General features: G+C 49.3%; 10 protein-coding genes across 10 annotated transcripts; 5 read left to right on the top strand and 5 right to left on the bottom strand.

The window, feature by feature from the left end:
• Positions 1-2460: 2460 nt before the first annotated feature.
• N7532_012142 (uncharacterized protein) lies at positions 2461-4477 on the bottom strand (the record flags this gene model as incomplete). The annotated part of the gene is made up of 5 exons (XM_056624633.1): positions 2461-3525; positions 3607-3677; positions 3810-3867; positions 3934-4123; positions 4200-4477. 5 exons carry the CDS (start codon positions 4475-4477, stop codon positions 2461-2463), a joined length of 1662 nt encoding a protein of 553 aa, XP_056469621.1.
• A 1749-nt stretch (positions 4478-6226) lies between these two features.
• N7532_012141 (uncharacterized protein) lies at positions 6227-6463 on the top strand (the record flags this gene model as incomplete). Its single annotated transcript, XM_056624632.1, has 1 exon — positions 6227-6463. One exon carries the CDS (start codon positions 6227-6229, stop codon positions 6461-6463), a length of 237 nt encoding a protein of 78 aa, XP_056469620.1.
• A 2748-nt stretch (positions 6464-9211) lies between these two features.
• Positions 9212-10983, bottom strand: N7532_012140 (Zn(II)2Cys6 transcription factor domain-containing protein; the record flags this gene model as incomplete). Its single annotated transcript, XM_056624631.1, has 4 exons — positions 9212-10087; positions 10137-10277; positions 10355-10864; positions 10924-10983. The coding sequence occupies 4 exons, from the start codon at positions 10981-10983 to the stop codon at positions 9212-9214; spliced, it is 1587 nt and encodes a 528-aa protein (XP_056469619.1).
• Positions 10984-11122: 139 nt separating this feature from the next.
• On the bottom strand, positions 11123-11584 carry N7532_012139 (uncharacterized protein; the record flags this gene model as incomplete). Its single annotated transcript, XM_056624630.1, has 1 exon — positions 11123-11584. The coding sequence occupies one exon, from the start codon at positions 11582-11584 to the stop codon at positions 11123-11125; it is 462 nt and encodes a 153-aa protein (XP_056469618.1).
• Positions 11585-13952: 2368 nt separating this feature from the next.
• N7532_012138 (uncharacterized protein) lies at positions 13953-15099 on the top strand (the record flags this gene model as incomplete). The annotated part of the gene is made up of 4 exons (XM_056624629.1): positions 13953-13965; positions 14230-14545; positions 14598-14629; positions 14678-15099. The coding sequence occupies 4 exons, from the start codon at positions 13953-13955 to the stop codon at positions 15097-15099; spliced, it is 783 nt and encodes a 260-aa protein (XP_056469617.1).
• A 39-nt stretch (positions 15100-15138) lies between these two features.
• On the top strand, positions 15139-15395 carry N7532_012137 (uncharacterized protein; the record flags this gene model as incomplete). Its single annotated transcript, XM_056624628.1, has 2 exons — positions 15139-15351; positions 15384-15395. 2 exons carry the CDS (start codon positions 15139-15141, stop codon positions 15393-15395), a joined length of 225 nt encoding a protein of 74 aa, XP_056469616.1.
• A 799-nt stretch (positions 15396-16194) lies between these two features.
• Positions 16195-18540, top strand: N7532_012136 (fungal specific transcription factor domain-containing protein; the record flags this gene model as incomplete). Its single annotated transcript, XM_056624627.1, has 4 exons — positions 16195-16442; positions 16495-17254; positions 17308-17475; positions 17529-18540. Exons 1-4 carry the CDS (start codon positions 16247-16249, stop codon positions 18538-18540), a joined length of 2136 nt encoding a protein of 711 aa, XP_056469615.1. The 5' UTR covers positions 16195-16246.
• A 2283-nt stretch (positions 18541-20823) lies between these two features.
• N7532_012135 (aromatic amino acid and leucine permease) lies at positions 20824-22503 on the bottom strand (the record flags this gene model as incomplete). The annotated part of the gene is made up of 1 exon (XM_056624626.1): positions 20824-22503. One exon carries the CDS (start codon positions 22501-22503, stop codon positions 20824-20826), a length of 1680 nt encoding a protein of 559 aa, XP_056469614.1.
• A 538-nt stretch (positions 22504-23041) lies between these two features.
• On the top strand, positions 23042-24520 carry N7532_012134 (NAD(P)/FAD-dependent oxidoreductase; the record flags this gene model as incomplete). Its single annotated transcript, XM_056624625.1, has 2 exons — positions 23042-23614; positions 23666-24520. The coding sequence occupies 2 exons, from the start codon at positions 23042-23044 to the stop codon at positions 24518-24520; spliced, it is 1428 nt and encodes a 475-aa protein (XP_056469613.1).
• Positions 24521-24712: 192 nt separating this feature from the next.
• Positions 24713-25328, bottom strand: aspf34 (cell wall protein PhiA; the record flags this gene model as incomplete). The annotated part of the gene is made up of 2 exons (XM_056624624.1): positions 24713-24969; positions 25037-25328. 2 exons carry the CDS (start codon positions 25326-25328, stop codon positions 24713-24715), a joined length of 549 nt encoding a protein of 182 aa, XP_056469612.1.
• Positions 25329-25813: the final 485 nt, after the last annotated feature.

Here is a 25813-nt window from a genome sequence, read left to right as displayed (position 1 = left end):
CTACGCGTCGACTGTCCGGCATGACCCACTCCAATATAAAACACATCTACGGCACCTGCGTACCGTACAGCGGACAGCACTGATTCGTGTCCTCTCTGCATTTCGAACGGTGGCCATGGCAACGCTGGACGTGGAGGCGCACGTACATCCAATCCACCTTCGTCTACGCCACCGCGCACAGAGCACCATTACAAGACTCTATACCCTACCCCAGAAACATCCTATGTGGAAAATCCTTCTTCGGGGCCCAAAGAAGACGGAACAATCTTCGATCCTACGCCCGGTTCCCGCTAGCAGAGGCGTTGAAAACAATGAACCTAGATAGGCCACGGGAGACCGAGATGATTGACCCGACTCCACTTCCACCATGGAGGCCGGAGGTATTCTCGAAGATCAAAATAGAACCAGACAGGGAGGTCGCAATAGAAAAGGCCGAAGTGACACGGTCTATCTCGGACGTGGTGATATATTCGGATGCCTCGGGACGACAAGGTCATCTAGGGGCCGCAGCCGCTTCGATCGACGAGATGTAGTAGACAACTGACAGGGTACAAATCCAGGTTGGCAGTATGGACCGCTGGTTAGTTCACGCTGCAGAACTGATTGGGATCCTGTACGCCATCAACATCATCAATCAAGTCGCGATCCGACGCTGGACAGCATCTTACTCGCGGGTGAGATCTGCCACTATCTTCAGTGACAGCATGTCAGCATTGCAAGCCATTCAGAACCCGGAAATAAATCGGGACAACAGATCATTCACGCCATTCTCCAAGCAACCAAGAACACCAAGACCCATGGCACAGCGATTCGACTACAATGGATACCCGGTCACTGCGAAATACCTGGAAATGACATTGCCGACCGGGCAAGACACACCCATTTAGCCCTTCAGTGTCACGCGAGATGGCCCACATCAGGCAAGGAATCCAAGACCAATGGGAAAAGGAATAGAAAGAGTCGAAGACCGGCAGTCACCTGCGCCAAATCGACAACACACTGCCATCCAAAGTACACGCGACATCTCTACGGATCCTTACCTAGAAACCGGGCTTACTAACGCAATTGCGAACTGGACACTGCTGGCTATCAACATACGCGAAGGCCTTTCGTTTCCGCGATGATGATCTATGTGTGCCTGTGGCGAACGAGAGAGTGTAACTCATGTTCTGCTGGACTGTCCGGAGCTGAGAGAACTACGGCGAGAGCTCCGAGGGAAGGTCGGTGAGGCGTTTAACAGCATGTCAACTTTGCTGGGGGGACTTGACGACGAGGGAAGGGGTAAGATCAACAGTGCTTCAAGGGCTAAGCCAGTGGAGGCTGTCTTGGACTTCGCCGAAGCATCACATCGGTTTCAAAGCCGAACACCATGAAGGCAGCATGAAAAGAAAACGGCTATTGAGCCACGAGAGGCCTCGGCGAGGCATCAAGTTCGCTTAGGAAGTTGTACATGGCACCTGTATTCATAGAGACATATATAGTGCCCTGAAACGAAGGAACGGAGTGGAAAGGGTTACCAACCCCACGGCTGTCCAACGCCGACGTTGACGCTGCCAAAAACACAGCGAGAAACACACAACCTACTCTCCCGCCAAGCCTCTCTCTCAATGGTGCTTGGTTGGATCCCAGGTCACGTTCTTTTCTTCTCGTGTTCGGTTGTCTCGGTTCGTCTTTGCTCTCCTGCCCTACTACCTGCTTCGTATGCTTTGCAGGTTTCATCCTCGTATATTGTGCCGTTTACCATTCCTAGAATTTTGGACCTTCCACGTTCGCTGCTGCCTTTTGCGAATTTCCATATCTAAATATGTTTCTCGTTCTATTATCCGTTCTCTGTACATATTACCGTCTCTGTTGTTCACCTCTACCTCTTATCTATTTTTATTCTGTAGAGGTTCCAGGATAAGGCACCGAATTGATGCCTCATTCCCAACCTCTGTCGGCATGCCTGTTCAGGGAAACCCGAGGCACTAAGCTTGATGTGCGCTTCAAACACTCTTGCCGAAATTATATTCTACATTCAGGGGATCTTCATGGAAGAACACCGATCGAGACCGATAATAAGGGTTTACTACTGTCAGGGGACTTGGCGCCCGTTCAGGGATAAATACCCCCAGAATCGCATGTAGACAGTTTGATACAGACAAGTTCAAGTTCCGTCAATTCCATCAAGGTCGATTTGTCTAGCAGGCCCTTATTCAGTATTCAGTGCTTCATCGTATCCAATCTCAACATATTCATCTTTATATTCATATACTCCGATGCCCCGCCTGCCATACACGGTATGTTTTCCTTTGCCCTCCTATACATTTCTCTCCTTTCATTCCCTACTTGCTCCGCTCATATGGCCTTGTCTTCGCATATAATTGCACAATCGAAATACAATGGTTGATTAGTGTCGAGGAAATGGTGGATTAATGTTGTGATTAATCCCCTAATATATACCCGGAGATCCCCGTCACTTCAGACCTGTTGCTCAACATGCTGGATCGTGCCTTGCTGGGATGCCATCACCTCCATCTTCTCATCCAGCACCTGGTCGCGCTCCTCGGCATCCTTGTTGCCGTGGCGGCCGATCTGGTACCAGGGCAGAGCAAACAGCCGATCCATGCTCTCCAGTGTCCGACCGGCGGTCTCGGGCACACTAAACCAGACCCAAATACCACCGATGATTGTTACGACCGCAAAGAACCAGAACGTGCCCATAGGGCTAATTCCCCCATCGGCCACGGGCAGCAGCATGTTGGGTACCGCCCGCGAGCTGCCGTACTGATTAGCAAAGTGCAAAGTCATCGCCAGTGACGTGGCCAAGGCGCGGATCCGGAGAGGAAACAGTTCGGCGGTCAGCAGGTACTGCATCGAGTTCCAGCCGAGCGCCCATCCGAAGCCCGAGATGTAGATCATGGCGATCGCACCCTCGCTGGCCCCCTTCTTATATGCGGGCAGCTTGAAGCTTTTCACCACCCCCATTTCCGGGACCGCCGTCAGGAACCCGGCCACATAGATCATGGAAATGGCCTGGCAAGTGATGCCGAGCAGTAAGGCCCGCTTGCGACCGATCACATCAACGAGGAAGAGCGCGCATAGAATCGCAGCCACCAGCTTGACAATTCCGAAAATCGCCGTTACCAGGAGGTTCTCGTTGCCCCCGGTGATTCCAAGCAGTTTGAACAGGTCGGTGGCGTATAACGTGATGGACCCCGCTCCCGACCATTGCGACAGAATCTGTGCCATCAAGGCGAGGTAAACCCGGTAGAGGTTGGACGGAACCAGGAAAGTCTCCTTGATAATCCCCAATGGGCCGGAACCCATAGTGGCTTCCATCTCCATCTGGTGTGCACTTTGAATGGCGATGATTTCGCGAACCACATACTCATGATCGGGGGACAGATTGCGAACGCGGGATAGGCTGTCGATCGCCTTGTCCAGCTGGCCTTGCTTAATGAGATAGCGGGGGGACTCATATTGCAGGAACGAAAGGATGAAGATCAAGCCGGCGAAGATAATATGCAGAGAAGTGGGGACCTCCTGCTGGTCGTTAGCGTGCTGTCATCATGCGTATATATATCCATGATAAAGCGGAGGATGCGGAAAAGTGAGAGTTCTTACCCATTGTTTGTGCGTGTTATCACCTAGGTTCACCTGGCATCCGTAATTGGCAAAATAAGCCAGGACAATGCCTGCACACGACAGATGCAGTCAGCAAAGAGAGTTCCACTGTTTTTGTGAAACGCGGGGTGACGCGACGATGCCACGACAGCTCTTCGGTGGGAAAGGAAACGGAGCCGCGTTCACTCAAGGGGAGTACATACCCAGATAGACGAAACCGGTGAAAACGCAGGTGCAGAGACCTCGGATGGATGCGGGAGACTGAAATGATGTGTCAGAATATTTGGGTTCACTGTTGGATTCAACGAGTCCCGAAAGATCACTCACGATTTCTGCCAGATAGATAGGAGCGACCACCACAGTTTGTCCAACCCCAAGTCCTGCCACGAAACGCCCAGCATACACGGCGCCCAGATTGCCATTATTTCCCATGAAGATGGCGATACCGAGAATCCACAGAACACACAGTTGACGGGTGGCCCAAATACGACCGATGCGGTCACAGACCACGAAGGCCCTGTTTCCACCAAAATTAGCATCGATTAGTCTCGTCCGATCATGTATTGTCAAAGGGTCTCTGGGGTTCATCTCACAAGAGAGCACCGCCCACCGACCCGATCTGCACCATGGCGGAGACATTGGCCTTGATGTTGGTCTGCTCCACCGTACTATAGGAACTGTAGTTGATCTCCCTCTGGAAATTCTTGGAGTTGAAGGCGGCGGCGATCAGGCCCTCGTCGATACCTCGCGCGGCTCCCATCAAACCGAAGGAGATGACCGCAAACCAGAGCTTCCAGTTGTAGATCTCCTTGGGCTCGCCCAAATTCTTCAGGCGGAAGATGTTTACCGGCTTCTTGCCTCCGACTGCCATGATGAGTGTACTACAGTGGATAGTACTTTGGGCTTGACTGGATCGGATGCGCTCGTTGTTTAGCTCGTTGGAGAGAGGGGGTTCTTTGAACGACGTGAGAGAGAAGGAAGAGTTGGTTCCTAAGGGTGCTACAACCCCGGCATTTAAGAGATGCGCGGAGCTCGCAAAACCACACCCTCAGTCCAGGGGGAATGTGCAGACTGAGCGACACAAGGCCTCCGATTTCCGGGGGTTGTGAATGTACTGCGAGAATATGAATCAAGACCACTGCTATACTGGTTCTAGATAGCCTCGAATAGACTGGTCCACCTCCGGTCTGGGTCAGCCTCTCACCAGTCAGCTCTGACCAGTAGCGCACCTTTGTACCATGGGCCGGTAGTCGGTGGGACGATGAACGGCATCGCCACACGCCAGGGGACAGCGCTAAGGAAGCTTGAATCCCGAGCCAAGTGGGAGAACTAAGACTGTGATTTGATGGCTTCGCCGCTCGGTTTGTTTTACTTTTGGGGGCGTGGAAACGTGGAGAGCGTAGAGACTCGGAGATTGCAACACTGGCAGGACCTAGCTAAAATCGAACGTGGGATTGTCGAAAAGGGATGCTAACCAAGGATCTCTGGGTTCATTTATGTGGACGAGAGAGAATAATCAGGACTGGTCACCTTACGCAGCAGTTAACGCGCTTTGCATATGGCCCCGGTTGATCGTCGAGAGTGGTTCCTCCCAGGCTATAGAGAGGTCGCACATCGCAAGTCACAAGTCATGTGGTCCACGCTGCAGTCTTCTTTTCTTCTTTTTTTTTTGTTCAGTTGCTTCCCTCCCCTGTCCCTCCATCTTCATCTTTTCGACCCATGTATGTCAAAGACGTTTCCATAAAGACATTAATTCACAAAGCTCAACAAGACAAGGTTGCCCGTTGAGGGGGCTCGCCAAACTTCTGGCCAATGTGTGTGCCTGTTTTCCAAGATCGGCAACTGGGGTCAGCCGTTGCTAACGAGTGCGAAGCTGGGCAAAGTCCGGCTATGACCTTTATACGAGGCTTGATTGTCCTGTCCCCCCAATTCCCCGTCTGGCCAATCGAAAGAGTAAATGCGCCGCGTTTCTTGGCGTGGAAGATGAAGCACGACACAAAGCTCCCAGCATTGAATACACATGGCTGGCCGATCCCTAACAGGCGATCGGTGTTCCATGCATACTCTATCCTTCAATCGCCGATCCTCGGCATTCCCCTTTCAAATTAATAATCAGCCACGTGCGGGGTTCGCCTGGTCTAGACAAGTTGGGGTGGGGCCCCGGAAGGAGGTGGGGGTGGGGACGCGGGCGGCCCAACTCTAAAATGGTACGATCTCACGTGGTCAATTCAGCAAAATTCTGAAGCATTTTCGCATGATTAGGTGGTGTTTGAAATGAGAGCCATGGATCCTGATATTTTTGTCTCCCCTCAACCTGCAATCTTCGTGGGTCTATTTCCTCTGTATTTTCTGGCTGAGCCGGCTTGTCATATCTGCACAGATCACCTTGCAAGCCACAATACAGAGTGGTTTGGTCATCCAAAGTTGACTGTTTCCCCTATTCGCCACATGAAAATCCATACTTTTATCATATAATGGACGCAGAATGACGCCCCGCTCCTCCGGGTCCGTCAAACGGCGTTCCCAGCACGACCTTGTATGACACGCGAAGATGCTCACCCATAATGAGATAGTTGTCGTGATCCTGAGTTGTGTTTTCGGATTCGCAACCTCTTTTATCATGGGCTTGCGTCTGGCGATGCGCAAACTAAGGAAGCAACAGCTGTGTCTGAGTGATTACCTCACCGCTGTGGCTATCCTATGCGTGATGGTTCGATGGGCATTTGCTATCGTTGTGGGCATATGGGGTAATAACAACAACCTGAAGCCCGATCACCATTTCACCGCGACAGAACTCTATCAACGCGAAGTGGGGAGCAAGTTAACCATTGCAGATAGAATGGTTTATAACACGTAGTAAGGATATAGCCCTCTACTATCGAGAGATATGTTGACCAAATATGCAGTCTATGGATTCAGAAGTCGGTAGTACTGCTTCTGTGTAACCAGTTGCTTTCCCGTCTGCCTTTCACATCCCTTATTATTAAGTCCTACTGGGCTGCTCTCCTGGCCACCTATCTCGCTGTGCAGGCTGCGAGCTTCGTCGACTGTCGCCCTTTAAAGCTCTACTGGCAAGTGGTGCCAGATCCAGGTGATTTAAACCCGTTACACGGCTCTAATAATGTATACATTATGGGTGCTGACGGATGCAAATACAGGACCGTGTACAAGCGCCACCATTCAACTGTCCACGTTTATTGCTCTCAACATGGCTACCGACCTCATGCTTTTGGTTTTCCCGCTGCCTGCGATTTTCTCTCTTAAGTCCTATCCATGGAGACGGTATGTCATGTTTCCCCAAGTCGTGACAAAAATAGAAGTAGTCAATCCTAACTCCACCAGTCGACTTCAGTTAATCGGTCTCTTCTCCCTTGGAATCCTCCTGCTCATCATTTCTATCTTACGTCTCCCCATTTTCAGCAATGGTACCTCACAAGCTCGTCGCTATACTTGGGGTTCCGTTGAGCAATTCGCCGCAGCCTTAGTAGCTAATTTACCTACTTTATATGGTCTTCGCAAGCAGAAATGCGTCGACCAAAAGATGAACTTTGACGGGTCAATAAGTCACAAATTGTCCGAGAGGTCAATGGGGGATACTTGGGCATCAGAACAACAGCTTCTCGATTATTCGCATTTCGTTGCGGAATCATGGCGAGGATCATGTGGAAATGATACTATTGAAGGAGGAGATAATGTTTGGTCAGCATCCAACACCACACACTGATTTAATCTTTTCCAATACAGTAGAATTCAAAAAAAGTTTACCCCTTCGACACTGAGGCTTTCTATCGGACTTTAGGATATCGGTATCTACTAGTACTCATGAGGGCCAATTGAACCATCCCAGCGATCGATTGATTGACTGAAGAACTATCTCTCGGCTCCCGTTCAGGATGCCATCTATTCAGGGTTTTTTAGTGTGTTACAGCGCTGGTTTTCCGAGAATACCCGATTACCATACAAAACAGGTAGGATATTGGGTATCTGCTGAATCATCCTGCTCCTGATTGTAATATCAGTCTCTCCGATCGACATATATTACTAGAATCTTAATTGCATCAGTCAAATCTAATCTTTCTGAAGCTCAGTCGGATATTCAAATCGCGTAAGATAAGCAAGCGACATATTCCAATTCGCGGACTTAAAAACCTCTGTCTCACTGCGATTGAGAAGCGGACGGCCCTCAAGAGAACTGAAGTCAGGAATCTGGGGCTTCAATTGCTGACTCGGCTTGAAAGGTCACGATCGGTATCCTTGGTCCGACTGACGAACGAAAATGGGCTAAAGAACATATTTTTCGGTATCTCTTAGTATATCAGCCTAACTGCCTATTTCGGATTGCAGACATTGGTTGTTATATGACCGGAGAGTGTGAGGGTGGGGTTTATGCTGAGCGACCGATCAAAAAGGGAGAATGTATCTGCTATTTAGAAGAGGTTTGTGTGCCAGTACTACCGGATGAATATTCTACTCTGAAGGCCACAGGGAAAGATTTTAAAATGTAGGGGTCAGGTCGGGGAGGTGTAAGAAGGTGTATTCTAGAACTAGCTATCCGGCCACTGTATACTGCCGGCTATGTCACATAGTCTGGATGGCACCCATGTAGTAGGGGGAGGGGGTCTCCCCACTACAATATGTAGGCGACGAAGAATATCAATAAAGGAGATAAAATCACAGTCTTCTATAGTGATAATTAGGTTGGGGATGAAAATAAAGAATGTCGATGCCGTACGTGCGAAACGCACTCTCGTAATGGTTGGCTTGCTGGTTAAAGAAGACGTTAGGTCTTCGAATTACAAAGCGTACTACAAGATGAAACAATTTCAGTTGAAACTTGGTTATCGCAGTCAATGCCACTCATAATATATGATTATACGAGCGGACCATCTGTTCTGTGCTTTGTGGTTTTATTTTCAGTTATATATTGTTCTGGCGGGTGAACCCTAGGGGATTGTTGCATTTTACTCAGTTGCTTCATGTATTTTTCTGATAAATTTGTGCTTCCTAGAATGATAATGTACCAGGGTTCCCGGACTATAGGGCATTTTATATACTTTATCAAAAGCATAATTGCGATTCAAAGCAGATCTTAAGGTATTTATAACAATCGAAAGTGCATAGTGCTATCGAAATTCAACATATTTATGTATTAAGCAGTACACGCCTAAGCTCTTCCGGCTCAGGGTCGCGCTGCCGCGACTCACCGTAACATGCTCTAACCTACGAATGCGAACTCTGTGATCGGTCATTTGGCAGCCAGGGCGCTCTCAACCAGCATCTTCGCGACTTGTATAAGATTCAATACAAACTTAGAGTACCTAGCAGCTAGAACGCTATGGCTTAATATTTCCGCAACTCACCTACACATCTATTTTCTCACTACCTAGAAAACTAGTAAACTCTTCAAGCTGAAGGGCCCCTAGACAATTTCGGTTCCATGGACATCAGATAGCTCCGAGACCCTAGGCTCGATGGGTCATCATGCGACCTTTGGTTCAGGTGTCATAGTAAGGTGATATATGGATGGGAGCGGGTAGCACCATGTGAATAGGTAATATTCGAACGATTTGCCCTTGGAGAGAGAGCAAAGCAAAGCCGAGCGGCTCTATGCGACTGCCTCCTGTTCCTCTGCTTTCCTTAACATACCAGGCATATCTTTCATGCCACCGACAACATCATGCATTTTCCGAACTGCTTCAGGAGTTCCCGGGGTTGGATTTCTTCTTTCAGTTTCCGCTACAACCATACCCGCGAGTTTGGATTGGTGCATCATCCACAGTCCCACAAGCACTTCCCCTAGACGGGCCCCTGATTCAAAGCCCGCTTGTCCAAACACAGTGAAAACCTTCTGAGACCAGTCGAACTTTTCTTTGTTGGCGCAGTCCACAAATGTCTTCGCACACTGACAAAATGCAAACGCGACTGAGTGGATGCCCCATGATCTCATGCTGGCCTGCACATGATACGGTATCGCTCGGGCAATTTGATCACCGTAGTAGTTCGCAATCGCGTAGTCTGCATCCCCGAACTGCTCGTCCACATCCGGCATGAATGGATCAATATCATACGCAGCAACCAGGCTTCGAGCTCGAGAGATCACGGTATGCATGATAATGAGCAACGTCCAGTACGTTGTATGAATCTTCCCATTATCCGCTGATTGAAACCGATATGCCGTTCCGAAAAGGGGTTCTGTTGATGGTACCTTGGTGGTTAAGATTTCCCCGGGGGCACATGGTTCCGGGCCCCATCTCACATTTTTCGCATACCAGTTCATCACCTTCTGTCTGTGCGCGAGACATTTTCGAAGCAACATCCGGCACGTATTGCGATTCGCAGGACGAGCCATCTTGATTGCGGTCGCTATCGGGGTAAAATATGCAAACAGACGCAGCAACTCAATCGTCGGATTACCACCACTCGGTTGGGTCACATAGTCGAACTCCTCTTTGTTCAAGTAGATGCCTTGAGCGGACATTACCTGCGAGACCTTAGTCGATTGTCTTCTGGATCCAAAGCGGAAGACAAACCAGTCGTTGTTTTTGATATTCATTGTATATGGTGTCCACCAGAAGGCCTTTGCCTGGTCGTCGCCGAAAGTGGCTTAGGATTGCATTGGTTCCCGCGACGTGAGAAACCCAGCCCTGTAGTCCATTAGGACAGTGGTACGTCTGAGGCGGAAGGGTATTAGTCATTGCTTGAGCTCCATTGCTGGTGAGGCCCGGGGCAGGAGGGGACAAGTGCTTACCTCTATCTCCTGGAAGAGGACTGTTGTATAAATAATATCGTCACAGTACGCGTCACGAGCAATCATGTGTGCCATAGCTCGGATTGCCCAGTTGTATAGCTGGACTCCATATTTGACCATCCGGGTGTCATGGTTCTTTTTTCCCAAGTAGATGCATGCCAATGCAGAGAGCGACCTTTCAAGCATTTCGGTCTTCCTCGGTAACGCACAGAAGTTGGAGATCAGGTAGTACCAAAGGTCGAAACTGGATCTGGCTTCCATCGCACTGGGGAAAAAGATCTCGACATACGTTGACAAAACCTGTTCCCGCCTCGCGGGACCAGCCGTGACGCCTGCCGGGAGAGCATGTGGCCCAATGTAGTTCAAGGCCTGAGGTTGGACTACTCGCTGTGCTGCCCACTGAGGGCTTGCCGAGGCACTGTATATCACAAATCGGCTGTCCCTTTCGTATCCCAGACATTTGGTGCCATACTTGATGCAGCGCGCGCATTCTGGCCGCTGCTCGTCACACTGTTTCCCATCATCAGCACTCCTGTCCGAAATTCGTCCGGGCGACAAATCGTACTGACTTTCACTTTGCGCTTTTTACAGTTTCGGCAGCCTTTCGATTTCCATGGAATGCCTCCCATTGTTGCACCTAGTCGGACTGACACCAATATGTGCCCAGATTTGATGGCGCTCGGGCGTGTCAAGGAGCTTGATGAAGCAGAGGCGCGGCCTGCCGCCTGTATGTTGGGGGCGAAGAATTTGGCCCCCACCAGCATGACCTCACGTAATTTCAACTAGCATGGGATAGCCTGCACTCAGGGGAGCTAGACTCGGATTCCGCGAATCAACGGCTGAGAGCACCTTGGACTCGACATGGCACTCAAACACATGCATTTCCATGATAAGGGGGACACGGTCGCGGGTGACCATCCTGCGAGGCTCTGCAAGTAGCACGGCCAAGCTTAATCCTTCGCCGATCTTCAGTGTTGCCGCTAAAAGAAAGAACAGCAGTCTCCACGCCCCACTAGCGGAAGAGTGCACGCGATGGCGTTTGGGGGCCCTTGGGCGTTCTGGTGGGTGCTGGGTCGATCGCGCAAAAAAGCGGAGCATCCGCACTTCCCCCGAATTGACGGCGAGCAATGCCAAGACCCAGCCACAGAGGAGCCACGCATCTAGCCACGCGCGGACAAATTCCACATTACCAGAACCAGCCTTGCCTTCTTCTCCAAGTCGTCCCCGCATGGTTTTCGAGATACTCATTTAACGATTAACCATCGTACTCCCCGCAAGAGTCAAACTGAGTGTGGCTCTTGGGAGATGCTAATGCGTTATGTATATCGTGCCTTGATCGTGCAGCAGCATTCGACCTAACAAAATCAATTACAGACACCGACAGATGGCTGCTGGCCATCAGGTGCCAAACGAAAGTCTCTGAACAGCACGATTGATGGAAAGCTCGCGCACAACCGTCCTATTGTCAAGCCATGCCATCATGGTGTGAGCTGTAGCTCGGGTATCAGCACCCCATCGGACAACAAATTCGTGGCTGGCGAAATTTCCCACTGGACGCAGTGATTTCGCCATCAACGCATCACTAACTTCCTACCATTATCTGCTGTATGATCTGGGCAAATACCCCGTCTATATCAAAGCAATGAATGCGGCCGATATCGCTGCAGGGATCTAGTTGGCGAAAGACAGTATCGTCCGCCTCGTGATCAAGAACACCGGACATGATATTTCGCAGCGGTAGGACATCCTCATGATGCCATGGTTTGTGGGGATACCGGGGAATATCGCGGTTTCCACAGCAGACACAGCCCTCAAGGGCATGGCACACTACCCATCTGGATACAACGCATTAAAGACGGACTGTTACATCAGCCAAGGTACAAGCTATTCCGTGGAGTATGCCAGTCCAACTACACTGGGCGATATCAGAATTGCGGGGGGATATGTTACGAACGATGTATATAAATATGCGGGTCAGCATAGTAGCATTGTGGTAGGAGGTGATGACACGTTTAAGTACGGGAGATGGCGGTTTGATTATGAGAACAAAATGCCTTGAGGATACTTCTAGACCGTGGGGACATTGGCGCCTAGCTTCAAGGTGGGAGGACATGGTTTTGCAAGTAACACGGATCTGGCCTTGGCCGATCAAATAACTTATAAGGTTGCTCTGGCATTGGGAGGACTTGTCACCGCAAATACATGCCAACATCCGGGTCCTTCCACTGCCCTACGGGCGCCTACGCTGTTGTGGCTTCGGCTATGGTGAAAGCATGCCCGGCCTGTCGGGCACACAGGGGCGATGTAGCCACTGAATGCGAATGGAACATCCCAGCTTGTGGAGGCGGCCGCTGTAGTGATGACCGGGATCCTTGCTCTTGTCTATGAGGGGTGGTTTGGTGTAACAATGTTCACGAGCATCGATCAAACTCAGATTCAGACACCTTTAGGTAAAGCTACTGGACAACAATTTGACCACAACTAGGCGCAGGGCCGAAAACGTCATGAACGAAAGCCTGGTGAAGAATCTACTGGTACACAACTGCAAGTTTCTGGGCATTTCATCAACCTCCAGACTTTTACTTTTTGAAATGAGATAATTCGGCAAGTATACGAGTAGCGGGAAGACCAGGCCATATCGGCATATTGTTTTGTTTAAGTGTAGGTGATCAAAACCCAATATTTTTCCAAGCACAGGCTTAAATTAGCTAGGGACTCCACCCTACGCCTTGTCCTGCGGTACGATCTTTTCTGTGGTTAAGAATACTCAATTATAACCTATCGTTTCACAAATACCTAGGGTGAGTTCCTAGCTCATTCCTTCGCGTACAAGTCCCGATTCAGTTACCGAGTTGATTAGCGAGAAGACAGTCGATGTGGCTCTAGTAAGGCTGGCGTTCCCCGCACCGACTCGTTGCGCCTGAATGTGATCTCTCAACGCACCCCAACATCTACCACATACCCCGCTTCGCTCCCTTACCTTCCAATCCCCATCAAGTCGGAAGACATCGCAGTGGTAGATCAAGTAGACAGTAGTTACTCACTATTACGCCCAGGATTTCCTCCGATGATCAGCAGTACGAGGCTTTCCTGACTGAGCCTGAACAATCACTAATTAAAAAAAGACCCAGTCATCTTGTCGTACAAGCTGAACGGACGACTTGACATCGAGAAGGCAGTGCACGTGGCCACTGAACGGCTCACGTGTTCAATGTATCACGTAATTCGCATGTTGGCTCTGTGCTGTGCAGACTGACCGGGGGAAGACTGGAGGTGTCAAGCAGATCGATCGTCCCCGTCACGGTGAAATCGCCCGGCGTCGAGCCGCAGAGCCCACGCCATTTCCCACCGCCGCGCCTGCCCACGTGAACCCCATCCGCATACAGTCCCTCGTTTCTGTTCTCTCCGAGTTCCGCCGTGAGCTCACCAGTGAAGGCTCGGTGGAATCGCAGAATGCCCGAAGCCAGTCCGATTGTCGTGCGTTGCTTGCCTATCCGGGTACCAATGAGGCAGTTGTCAAGAAATACGTTCGCTGTGTCTGAAATTTGTCAAATCTGGGAAGATGACGCAGATTCCCTGAATCAATCTGACTACTACGATGAATGGCAATCGTATGTTCTTCGATCTGTTCTCGAGGACTCTCCCAGTTGTCTTATTACGAATAAAGCTGGTGTCTCGGAATTGTCTTCATCGACTGATACGACATCCTTACCAATGACAGTGACTTTCTCTCGGTTGCGTCCTAGTTGTATCCTGAAATCTAGAGAATGGGACAAAGAATAGACCGCTCCCTGACAAATCGTCAATCGGTTCCCACCTGAACCGGACTAATGCCTATTGAAGGTATCAAACGTTGAAAAGAGAGACATATTTAGTAAGCAACGGAGACCAGCAAGCCTCTGTGCGGCTTTCCGAACTTGCTAATCTCCGACGCAGTGTTCCTTCCGATGAACAGCAATTCGAGGATACGAGTATGGGTATGCTTACTGCACTTGCGGACAAACAACGTGCAAAGAGTAATGACACAATACAGCCATTTTCTGGCACTGCTGACGAGCTCCGATTGAAAAAAAAAAAAAAAAAAAAAAAAAAAAAAAAAAACCTGTTTTCCTTCAAAGCTCCTGTTGGTTGTAATCCTTGTAATCCCCAACATATCTTTGACATTGGAATTGGTCACGGCTCCTGGGCAAGGTAAATCATGTTTTGCCTTGGAACAGAATAAATTATCTGACAATTTATCTAGTGATGTTGCTGTTGTCTACCCACAAGACAATAGTACGCATCAGCTCGATTCTGTGGGGGTAGTATCATGATTAACTTAAGTTCAAACCCAAACGCTCTTGTTCGTGGCGTTGACCTGCTTCCGCCCCTGTTTCCTGGGTACCACCAAACTGTATCTTCGAAGTGAACGATATCTTACGGGATTTGACCTGGGCTCAACCTTTGATCTGATACACATGCGAATCCTCGACGCCGCTTTCACCCAGGAAGAAAGAGGAAACTGGATCAGCAATGCTATGAGTGCGCCATTCATTTCTTTTATTGTTTTTGTTCATATGGTGGATGCTAAATTAGATTGGCTTAGGAGTCTTCACCCGGGTGGTTGGTTTGGGCAGCTTCAACTATCGCCTATGTTTTTCAGTGATGACGATTCACTGCCTGCGGGTGGGCTGAGACAACAACGACTGCGGGTGCTAATTTCGGCCGCCAATTGGATTTTTATTATCAATGCGACGAGCACATGAATCAGGCCGACTTCGCTGATACCCAATCAGATGAGAAAAATGGCCAATTGGGCCTTGGTCGCGAGATCTGCAGCTCAAAGAAGCCGACCGAATCAATCTAGTGCGTTGGTCGAGAAGAATGGATGGAAATGCCATGTTTCTGCCAACCAAATTTGGAGAACCGCGCCCCTGGTTCAAAGAGGAAGTTTGTGTGTACACTGCATAACTCAGAAAGGAGCTATCAGATTCCTGATACTACATTTACCACAAAGCGTGAGTGCGACGTCCCCTTTACTCTCTCCCAGGTACAGCGTTGAGCGAGCGAGCGAGGATGATGACTAAAGCACCCCTAATAGGAGAGGATGGGCTATGAAGCCTCTTGTCAAAGAGTGAAAATGTACAAGGAGATGTTCGGTAAGGTAACACTGGAAATGCATTCGGCCATCATTAAATTTGTTCATGATGTGGCTACCGTGATCTCTATTTGGGCTGCATTGCTGCGGGGAAATTAACGCTCGCCCCCCCACCGCCCGCTTCGAGCCACATGATTTCGAATCAAATCATCCATACCAATAGCCTTTCGGATTATATATCCTCCAACGTATCTCATTGGTTCTGAAATAGAGGCTAAGGTGTTATCAGCTACCGTGCGTAATCATCGATTGCAGTGCCCCACAATACGAACCCGGGCGCTTGGTACCACGCAGAGGCCGTCCGTAGATAAATGAACCCGATAAACCCTCTTCCGCTGGACCTTGCTTTCGCCTTGAACTAATTCTGGCTGCTAGTAGCTGGCTGGGATTGATCACTTACATTGTACCGGCAACGATCGAACTATGACAGAGGCTCGCAAAAGGGCAAGTCGGGCGTACGTATCGGGATCAAGGAAATTACGGCCTTCCACTGACATGTTTTTCTCAGCTGTGACAGTTGCCGTCGATTGAAAGAGCGCTGCGATGGGGGTGTTCCTTGCACTAAATGCACTCGATTCCGGCGTCAGTGTGGTTTTGCAGGTACTGCTGGTAAATCCCGAGTGTTCAGGCCGTATATGCCGAGGTAAGCGCCTTCTTTGAATCCTAACAGGTATAGGTGATTTCTAAGTATTTTCATTTTTAGCCACGGGTCATATTCATCTAGCGCCAAAGATACCGCGAAGAGATTAGAGTACATGGAGACAATATTGATTCATACGATTGAGGGAATTGACCTCGATACGAAGAACCTCGCTCGAATGGCCGAAGAAATGAAGAGCGGCGTACCCACGCAGACGGAAGTATTATCGCAAGACCCTAATTCAGGAGAAGCGGAAAGGTTGGAAATCAATGAGGGGTGCACAATTGATCCAGTAGAGGAAACAACGACTCGTAGGCCGACTGTCACTCATCATTTCAGTCCTTTTGCTGACGTCTTCTGCAGATTTCTCTGGTGAATTCTCATATTGGAACTTCACGATGCGTATCAAAGAACAAATAAAATGGCGCATGGATAATTTCTCGTCCCATGTGAGATGCACGATTGAGCCCGTTACCTTTGTCTTTGCTGACCAGCTATCTCAGTCATCAGATAGCCTCGAAAACATTCCAGGGTACTGGCGTGCGCAACAACTGTCGCATACCTACGATCGGCTGTCTGAGGCAATCTCTTCTCTTCCGCCGAGGGATGTTATGCTCTTCCTCGTCGGGGTTTTTTACAAATATAATGAGCCCTTCTGTCTATTCATCCAAAATCAATGGGTCATCGATCAAATCAAGGTGCTCTCTAGTAGACCGCAGACAGTCTACACCGCTGGCGATGAGGTAGCCGTTAGTATCATTTTGTCTATCCTGGCAATCGGATCACAATATGCCCATTTGGAGTCTCCGAGAAGAAAGGAAGCAACTTTTGCGGCATCCGAATTTTCGGAAGAGCATGTCGGTGCAACATTCTATCGACAAGCCATTCGGTATTTACCAGAAATTATTGAGCTGTCATCTCTCGAGAGCGTTCAAGCCTGCCTTCTTCTGGGTATTTATTCCATTCCAGTCGACGCATCTGGTCTTGGTTACATCTATATCAGCCTTTCGGTTCGACTGGCAATGCAGAATGGCATGCACAGAAGGCCTCGAGATGATGCATTTGACAATCAAATGAAAGAAATTCGGAACCGTATCTGGTGGACAGCATATTCGTTGGAAAGGTATCCTCGATCATACTTATAAAAAACAACCAATTTTGGCTGACAGGATACAGGAAGCTCTCCATCTTTCATGGTCGCCCTCTTTCAGTTAATCGGCGAGATGTTGACGCCGATATGCCACAAGATTACACTACAGAACTTGATGGAGAATCTGGCCAGGTCTTTTATCTTCTCAGCTCTGTTCGAATGATGGACTATCTTGAGAGTCTTTATGAACAAATGTGTGATCTTTGAGCTCCCTGGTGTTGTTTCGCAACTCACATTTAATAATCAGATGTCATATTCGACGCTGCCCTGGACAAAAAAGATCCGTCATAATGGCTCATGTATTGAGGACAAGAGAAAGCTTGGTTAAATGGATGAAAGCTACTGACGAGTCACTCGCTATGCCAATGTCCTCTGCACACCGAAGCTCAATGCATTTACGACTCGAATACTGCTTGGTCCGTATGTTTGCTGGCCGGCCTTTTATGTTGGCAAAGGGGCAACCATCTACAGCAACAACCAGCGCCGGTTCGGAACATCAATCAAGGGACGAGTGGCATCACAATGAAAGAGAGAGTCACAATTCTCCATTGCTACCCCAGAATAGTCGCGACTTTCTTACCAACGACTGTATTCAAGCCTCGCAAGAAGCTTTGGAAATCTGCAGTCAATTACAGCAAAGCTTTCCTGGGTTAGCTAGAGCTTCGTACATTGAGTACAGTTCGTGTCGGGCAGCATTGCTGGTGTTAATCGCTTTTTCCATTCAGAGCCCCTCAAATAGTTTCCAAGAAGCTCTCAGGAAGGGGATGGCTATGATTAAAGAGATGTCCATCGCGGGGGATTCCGCTCGATCTGAAGTCTCTCTAATTGAGGCGCTTGAAAGGGCGCTCTTTTGTCTCCAGTCGAGAGCGAAAGACTCTAAAAACGACATGAACAACACAAAAACAGCCTATGACTTGTTTAAAGAGTGGGGCAAGAGCAAAGAGGCCCAAGGTCACAAATCAGCCAGAAAACCCTCTACGCCATCGATTCGGCAGGGCTGGGAGCCCGGCTTGCCTTCAGTTGCCCCACCATCGTCGAATCCAGGACTAACTCAGTCCCTACCCTGTTATTTTGAAAAGACCAATCTATCGCCTTCAGTCGGCCCTGGATCCGAGGTTTCCATTCGCCAAGGCGACGGCAATATTGAATATTTGCCTTGTTCCGAGAATGACATCTCTCCTTTTCTAGAGTGGCCACTTGTTGATGAAACTCAGGTTCTTGAACAATTTCTTTCTAGCTTTCCCTCATACGTTAGTTAGAATATTTTATTGGAATATCAATAAGTAGCAAGCATCGTCCGTGAAATATGAACAATTTATCCAAGAAGATAGATCTCCGGTTTTAGTTGAAATGATCTAACAGACACTGTACGACTCAGAATTGAGTATTAGTGTCGTATTGGTACATATAGTAGACAAAGCTCCGAGTCCCTGGAGGGATTCGACGGCCAGTGACATGTGAGATCTCCTAAGTGAAGAAGGGTTCGAAAACCTTGCCTCGACTGCTTGGATCCATAACACACGATATTGTCCAGACCTCAGTGAGGCCAATACGTGTAGGCGGGTATTCGTAAGACTGTAAGTTAATATATTTGCTGTATGGAGAATCCTATGTACTCTTAAATTGCAGGAGCAGAGGACTGGACATGTAGAATGATGCAACCAATTTGAGATAACGGAATTTCGTCGGTATGGAGGAGCGGAAGAAAATATCCAGACCAACATTAACAAGCCTCAATCAGGGGTTGAATTTGCAAGATCAAGACCTTGGAGTCGGCGCCTGGAAAATATGAAATCCCTCCCCGCTGTTACGGGCCGTTCAAAAGAAGCAGATTCATTCAGTGCCTACAAACTAGAATCTCGAAGATGAAGAAGGAAGGAGAAAGAAAGAAATTCCGCCAGAGAAAGAGGGCTTAAGTACCCAGCAAACGCGCACCAGCAAACGCGTAGTGCAAATGACCCAAAACTTTGCCTCAGGCACCTTCCACGAGATGAGGCTATTCCCAGGTTCATCCGTCACACCCGCAACCTTTCCTCTGGGGGCCACACTGTTATTGCGAAGCCGACACAATTTCTTCCGCCATGCCAGGAAGCGTATCAGCAATGACATCCATCTTCGTACCAAACACCTCTTCGCAGGGATCCCTTTCCAAAACTGTGCAGTATGCACCACGAAATCCCACTTTCGTTGCCGCAGAGACATCCCACATATGTGCTGCCGCAAACCACTTCACATCGGTTGGTGCAAATCGATCGAATAATGTTCTATAAGCGGCTAGAGCCGGCTTTGCCAATCTTTTGGTATCACAGCTGACAATGTTCTCCGATGATATTTCGACTCCTGAACGTTCGAAATATCCGCAGACACGCTTCGAGTCGCCTGTCGTAAGACACCAAATAGTGAACCCAGCCTCTCTCAAAATTTTGAAGCATTCCTTTGTTCCTGGTCTCAATTCCAGCTCAGAGTAACCCTGAACGCACAGGTCTCTCTCCTCGATTGTTGCAAAGTTTCTGGGATTTTCAACTCCAGCCATGTGTAGTGTTCGGAAGAATAAAGCTCGCATGATATCCTTGTAGGGTCTGTATCCCTCGGAGATAGATAGGAATGTGAATTCAAGTTCAGCAGCCGTCATCCAGCTGAAACCGAAGAAAGCCGGAGTAATGTTCCTAGATTCCAGTCTTTCCCCAATGACATGGCCAATCCGCTCATAAAACGCGTCAAATGATACACAAGTACCAACAACATCAAAAACAACGTGTTTGCCGGGTTTCATCTTGGTGTTTTGGTGATATGATATTGGCAAAGTCTGGTCTCAACTACTATTGAGCACTAGAGCTTCGACTATTGGTCGGGGCGAGCAAAAGATGTAGCCGAGTGAGGATTGATAGAGAATTTCAGTGTTCTTCCTTTTCCCACTGCTGGACTTGACATTGGTTTTGGAGAGTGGAGATGCAGGCTGCGTAGAACGAAATATCGAGAAGAAATAATTCTGAATCACAATGTTGGTTATCGGGTTTCGTCGGGCTTTCATATCATCTCGTATCCTAAGGTATCAACTGAATGATAGCACGCACCGGATTATTGGATTGGGTGAAGGAAACGGAAAAGCCGGTCCGGCAATACTGCGTTTACCCCGCACCAACTGTTACGACACTAGTAATATATACCGGCCCGGGCTTCCTAAAAATGGAATACAGGCCGTTTCTGTTTGATAACGTACTCTGGCTCGCACAGCCAAAGTACTCCAGTTCAACCTCGGTCCTCACTCAATTCATCTCAAGGCACAAATTAGCCTTCCAGGTTAGTGTACGGTCGATTTTCACTCGATTTTCGACTCTTTTCGGCTGCTGCTACTTCGTGGCTAAGGCAAGGAGACATTAAGCAGTAAATCCATTTGAAAAAGGATTAGAGCAGCTTTTGGTTAAGGATAATCACCTAGTAGAACCGGATATATATCAAGAATTAGGATTGATTGGGATTCCAACATTGAAGCCTGCCTTGTTAGATTACACTAGTATACAACTTGCAGGTCTGGCTGTATTCTAAGCCCACAGAAAGTTGAACTTCGCCAACCCTCGCTTTTTGACCACCGGCTCAGGATTCCTCCTTGCACTTTCGATAAAAGGACGAATCGGTATATCCTCCAAAGGCAACATTCTCGTTTTCATCAGTGCTTTGTAGCCCAGGTATACCACAATCATCAAAGGCAGGTTGATGTAGCTAGCAATGAAAGTTTCTGAGCTCCACCTCCCTTTCATAAATGTGGTGAATCCCCCAGTGAAGAAAAGAAGAACGAAGACGACCAGTGATGCCCATGTGGTATATGGCTGGAAGGGTGCGGCCCAGGGAAGTTCGCGGTGACGGTCAATCCCCTGCTTCCAACAGCCATACAAGAAGCGCAGGTATACTATGCAAATGCATATCCAGTTGACAAGCGTGGATATGGATACAATATCCTGGAGCCAGGTAAATATCGTACTTGCTGAGCTAGAAAGTGTCATATATCCTAGCGCCATGAACACGCCATACACTGCCACGGCTATGTAGGGGATTCCGAACCTGTTCGTCCGTTTAACGATAGCCGGTGCGTGCCCGTGAACTGCCATCCCAAACAGAATTCTGGAACCGCCGAGCATGTTTGAATTTCCCGACGACCAGGCCGACGTCAATACGACCGCATTGATAATTGACGGGACCACTTTAATTCCTGCATGGCGCGCAGCTATCACGAACGGGGACTGGGATGCTGTGTCGGTCGAGTTGAGAAGATTCGGATCATCTGACGGTACTACCAAGCCAACCATGAAAATTGTCAAGATGTAGAAAAGGAGAATGCGAATAAAAATACGCCGTGCCGCCATCGGAATTGCCGTGCGAGGATTTTTCGTTTCAGCGGCGGCCACCGTAATGTTTTCGATTCCAGAGTAAGCGTATAGTGCGCTGTCGAAAGCCTTCCAGAAACCAAGGAACCGACCAAGGGATCCAGGAATGTTGAGGTATTGGACAAAGGGCCCCGGTGAAGTCCAATAACTAAAACCGATTGCAACGTGGTTTGGTCCTCCGCCGCAGGTGATGACTAGCGCCATGATATTGATTCCAATAATAAGCATAATCTTCAACATGGAGAAGAAGAACTCCAGCTCCCCATAAACACGCACGAAGAGCAATGCGGTGATGACCATCAGCGCTCCGAAGGTGGTGATCCAGATGGCGTTATTCACCGTGACCCAAAACTCCACGATCACCGCCGCCGCCACCAGTTCGGATGGAATAGAGACGAGGTAGGAATAAATCTGATTCCACCCATTGGCAAATGCTAGTGCGGGATCACAGAAAATTTCGGCGTATCGAATGACACCACCATTAAGTGGAACCAGTGCACCCATCTCTCCGACACCAAAGATGACACTGGAGACCGTCATACCGATGATTAAATATGCCAAAAATGCCCCTAGAGGGCCCGCTGTCGCAATCGCTTGCCCAGAACTGAGAAACAGCCCAGTGCCAATGGTGCCCGCCAAGGCGATCATCTGAATATGCCGCTGGTGCAGCCCTTGCTTGAGAACACTAATTTCTTCCAGCTGAGCGCTGGCCGTTTCAACATCGCCATTATGTCCTTTCTCATCGGCCTGGGTATTCGATTCTTGTCTTCGTTCGCTGTCTGGTGAGTTTGCGGTCGGGTAGAGGCCGATCTTGGAGTGGATGATACGCGTGGACTCCATCATCAGTGCTCGGAGACGAAGTCAATTCTGTCCCCCACAAGGTACGCAAAAATTCGCGCGCCTTTTGTATGTGCATTTTTTGCTTTTTTGAGTAGCGAGCCCCGGTGTACAGTCCACTCCACCAGTTATCGGGGGGAATTGCAAATCAAAATCGTCCTCTCCGCCGGTGTACCATTTTCCGGTAATCACCAAGGTCCTCAAACTCCCGGCCCTAGGGTCGTACTCTAGGATAAGCTGTATTTTCTGTGCGTTCCACCACGAGCAACCCTATCTGCATCAACGTTAATCGTGTGGGGAAGCCGAGGCGGCCCGACCGCCGAGTTCCCGCCGGTTCCAAAAAATGCTAATCGCAGCCGGTCCGGCGGCGACTCCACGGTTCAGCGCGCGGTGTCGTACGACTCGGCCCAGACAGCTTCAGGGGGTCGTCGCGATAGTCGGATTGTCGGTGAGATAAGAGCGGTATGTGCGACACCCCCGACAACCATGATTTGAATTCAGCACTACTCCCTGATCAACCACTCTTTCTGGGTTCATCAAAATGCCAATTTCCTGCCCGGACGAGACCACCGCGAGCAACGACAGTTCGGCGACGTGTTTTCCCGTCCAAAATGCAACCGAGTCCTTCTGGCAAACACAGCAGCATCCTCTGAGTGATCATCGCTCGACGCCGGAATTGCCAGCTCATAGCGACATCGTCATTGTCGGCGCCGGCTACGCTGGAGTGAGTACGGCCTACCATCTTTCCCGGGATTTGGGGGAGGCCCCTTCAATCACCATTTTGGAGGCTCGGGCGGTCTGCTCTGGGGCGACTGGAAGAAATGGAGGACACTTGCGACCAGACTTCTACGGACATATACCAACCTACATCGAGCGGGCCGGGCCAAGGGCAGGTGCGGAGATTGCGGAGTTTGAAATTGCCAATCTTCGGGCGCTGAAGCGATTCATCGAACGTGAGAATATTAATTGCGACTTCACCTTAACGAGATCAATCGATGTGTGGTGCAACGAGGAGGCCGCACGAAAGGCCAAGGGCATTTACGACAGCATGGTCGCACATGACTTCAACTACATGGATGACGTCGTTTTCTACACTGGCAGTGAGGTGGACGGTGTGAGTAGTGGCCAACATTCCTGAGACCACAACACAACTGATTGATTCTAGATATGTGGTGTCAAAGGGGCAGTTGCATGCGCCTCGTTCACTGCCGGAACCATGTGGCCCTTCAAATTTATCATGCACCTAGTGGAAAAGCTCGTCAAGAGCAAGCAAGTAAACCTTCAGACACACACCCCGGTGCTGTCAGTAAATCCAGACCGAGCCGGTGGATTCCTTGTCGAAACTCCTCGAGGGCAAGTCCATGCCAATAAAGTGATATACGCCAACAATGCCTATGTTGCAGGCGTCTTACCAGAATATCGAAGGAACATCGTTCCTTGCAAGGGGATCTGCTGCCGTATTACAACAGCTGATGCAAAGGAATCTTCGCCCTTACTCAACAACTCCTACATCAATCGAACCGACGACAACACGCTCTCGTATCTGGTTCCACGGGCAGATGGAAGCATCATTGTTGGTGGTGCAGCTGCCAAGTTCCAGCCATTTAGGGAGCAATGGTATAACAATGTGGATGATAGTTGCCTGATTGACGCGGTGAAATATTACTATGATGGATACATGCAGCGGACCTATCGCGGATGGGAAGGTACAGACGCTCGTATTGACAAGATTTGGACCGGAGTTATGGGATACTCATACGACTCAAATCCGCATATCGGTCAGGTGCCAGCTAAGGAAAATGAGTTCATTCTTGCAGGATTTAATGGGCACGGCATGCCTGTCATTTGGCTCGCAGCCAAGGAGCTGGCAGACATGGTCACTCAAGCGAAACCGTTTGAGGCTACCAGTCTACCGAAACTTTTTAAGACCTCGCAGGCACGCATTGATCGCGCAATCATGGGTCAAGAGGAGGAGGGAGACATTCTCGGAAATGGAAACCGACCCTCTACGAAGCCATAGGCCCACCGTTTGGGTTAAGGCAGTTAGATGTCTTCTTCCTCGGGGGCAACGACTCGCTAAGTCGGAATGTGCATGCGGTACTTAATCAAGAAAAAAGGGCTTCTCGCATCATTGGTTCTAATGTAATTCAAATTTTCGCTAGGTTTCGACAATTTCGCTCAAAATCACTTGCCATGCCCGTTGTATCTTGATCTACTGAGTGTAGAGACAGCCGTTGGGGTTGGAGGTTCTCTCAATCCGGGCGGCAATGCTAACACAGTCCTTGTTGCCGCCGGGGTTGGACACGCCGGCAGAGGCCCAAATAGACCAGGCACCGTCGATGCTGTTGGGGCAAGCAATCAGGTCGCTGCCAGCAAACTGCAAGTGGCCCTCCTTAATAGCCCATCCCTTCCTCTCCGAGTTCTTGGGAGCGGGTTGGGCGCCAGTGGTATAGCCAATCTTTCCTTGACCTGTTGAGAAGTTACCTGATTAGCTTTGAATGTCATGGGACTGGAATATCATCATCCTTCCACTTACCCATGCCGGAGCGGTCAACGTAGATCTCCTGAGGGGTCGCGGACTTGTCATAGAGGTACAGCGCGCCGTCCTGGATGTAGAAAGTGGCGTCCTGCTCCTTAGGGCGAGCACAGCTAGCCCCCTGGGAGGACAATCCAGCAAAGAGGCTGCTCTTCGCGGCATTGAAGGCAGAGTTCTGCACACCAGAGCCCGAGTGGATGGCAATGACGCCGAAGGTGTTGGACTGAGCGGAAGGGGCGGCAGTTGCAGTAGCCGCGAGCGCGGTGGCGGCAACAATGTTCTTGAGCTGCATGGTGTAGGTTGGATGATACAAAAGACGTATAAGAAGTTGTTGTTGCGAAGTTGGCAGGACAAAAATCGATAGACGATAGCGGTGATATTCCTGATGGATGATGAAAGAAAATCTCTACCCTACGAATCTCCCTCCTTTATACCCTTCATTTCCTGCGCGTCGGAGTTACTACGCAGAAAGGCAATGAATACGCTTCTCCGACTTAATACATACTACCGAGGTCAATGTCTCAAAATCTGAGGTTTGGTTTAGCAAGGAAATATCCGCTCGGTGGGTGAGTGGGACCAATGTGCTTCGCCTCACTGGGCTATTCTTAGTCGCAATCTGAATGGCGATCCACAACCCCCCGCAATAGTTCCCCTTCTTCAGAGACCCTGAAGAATGTACAACAGTAAATGATTTCCCCAGTTCGATCAAAGAGTGAATTATTCCCCTTTTCGCGAGGTAAGATCATAGTATTGCAAATCCGTTTCCACCGCGCAAGG

This window comes from Penicillium argentinense, assembly GCF_028826775.1.
Source record: "Penicillium argentinense strain IBT 30761 chromosome Unknown utg000011l_segment0_segment0, whole genome shotgun sequence".
Classification (NCBI taxonomy): Eukaryota; Fungi; Ascomycota; class Eurotiomycetes; order Eurotiales; family Aspergillaceae; genus Penicillium; species Penicillium argentinense.
Note: the sequence above shows the minus strand (reverse complement) of the source record. Positions and strands in the feature narration are given on the sequence as shown.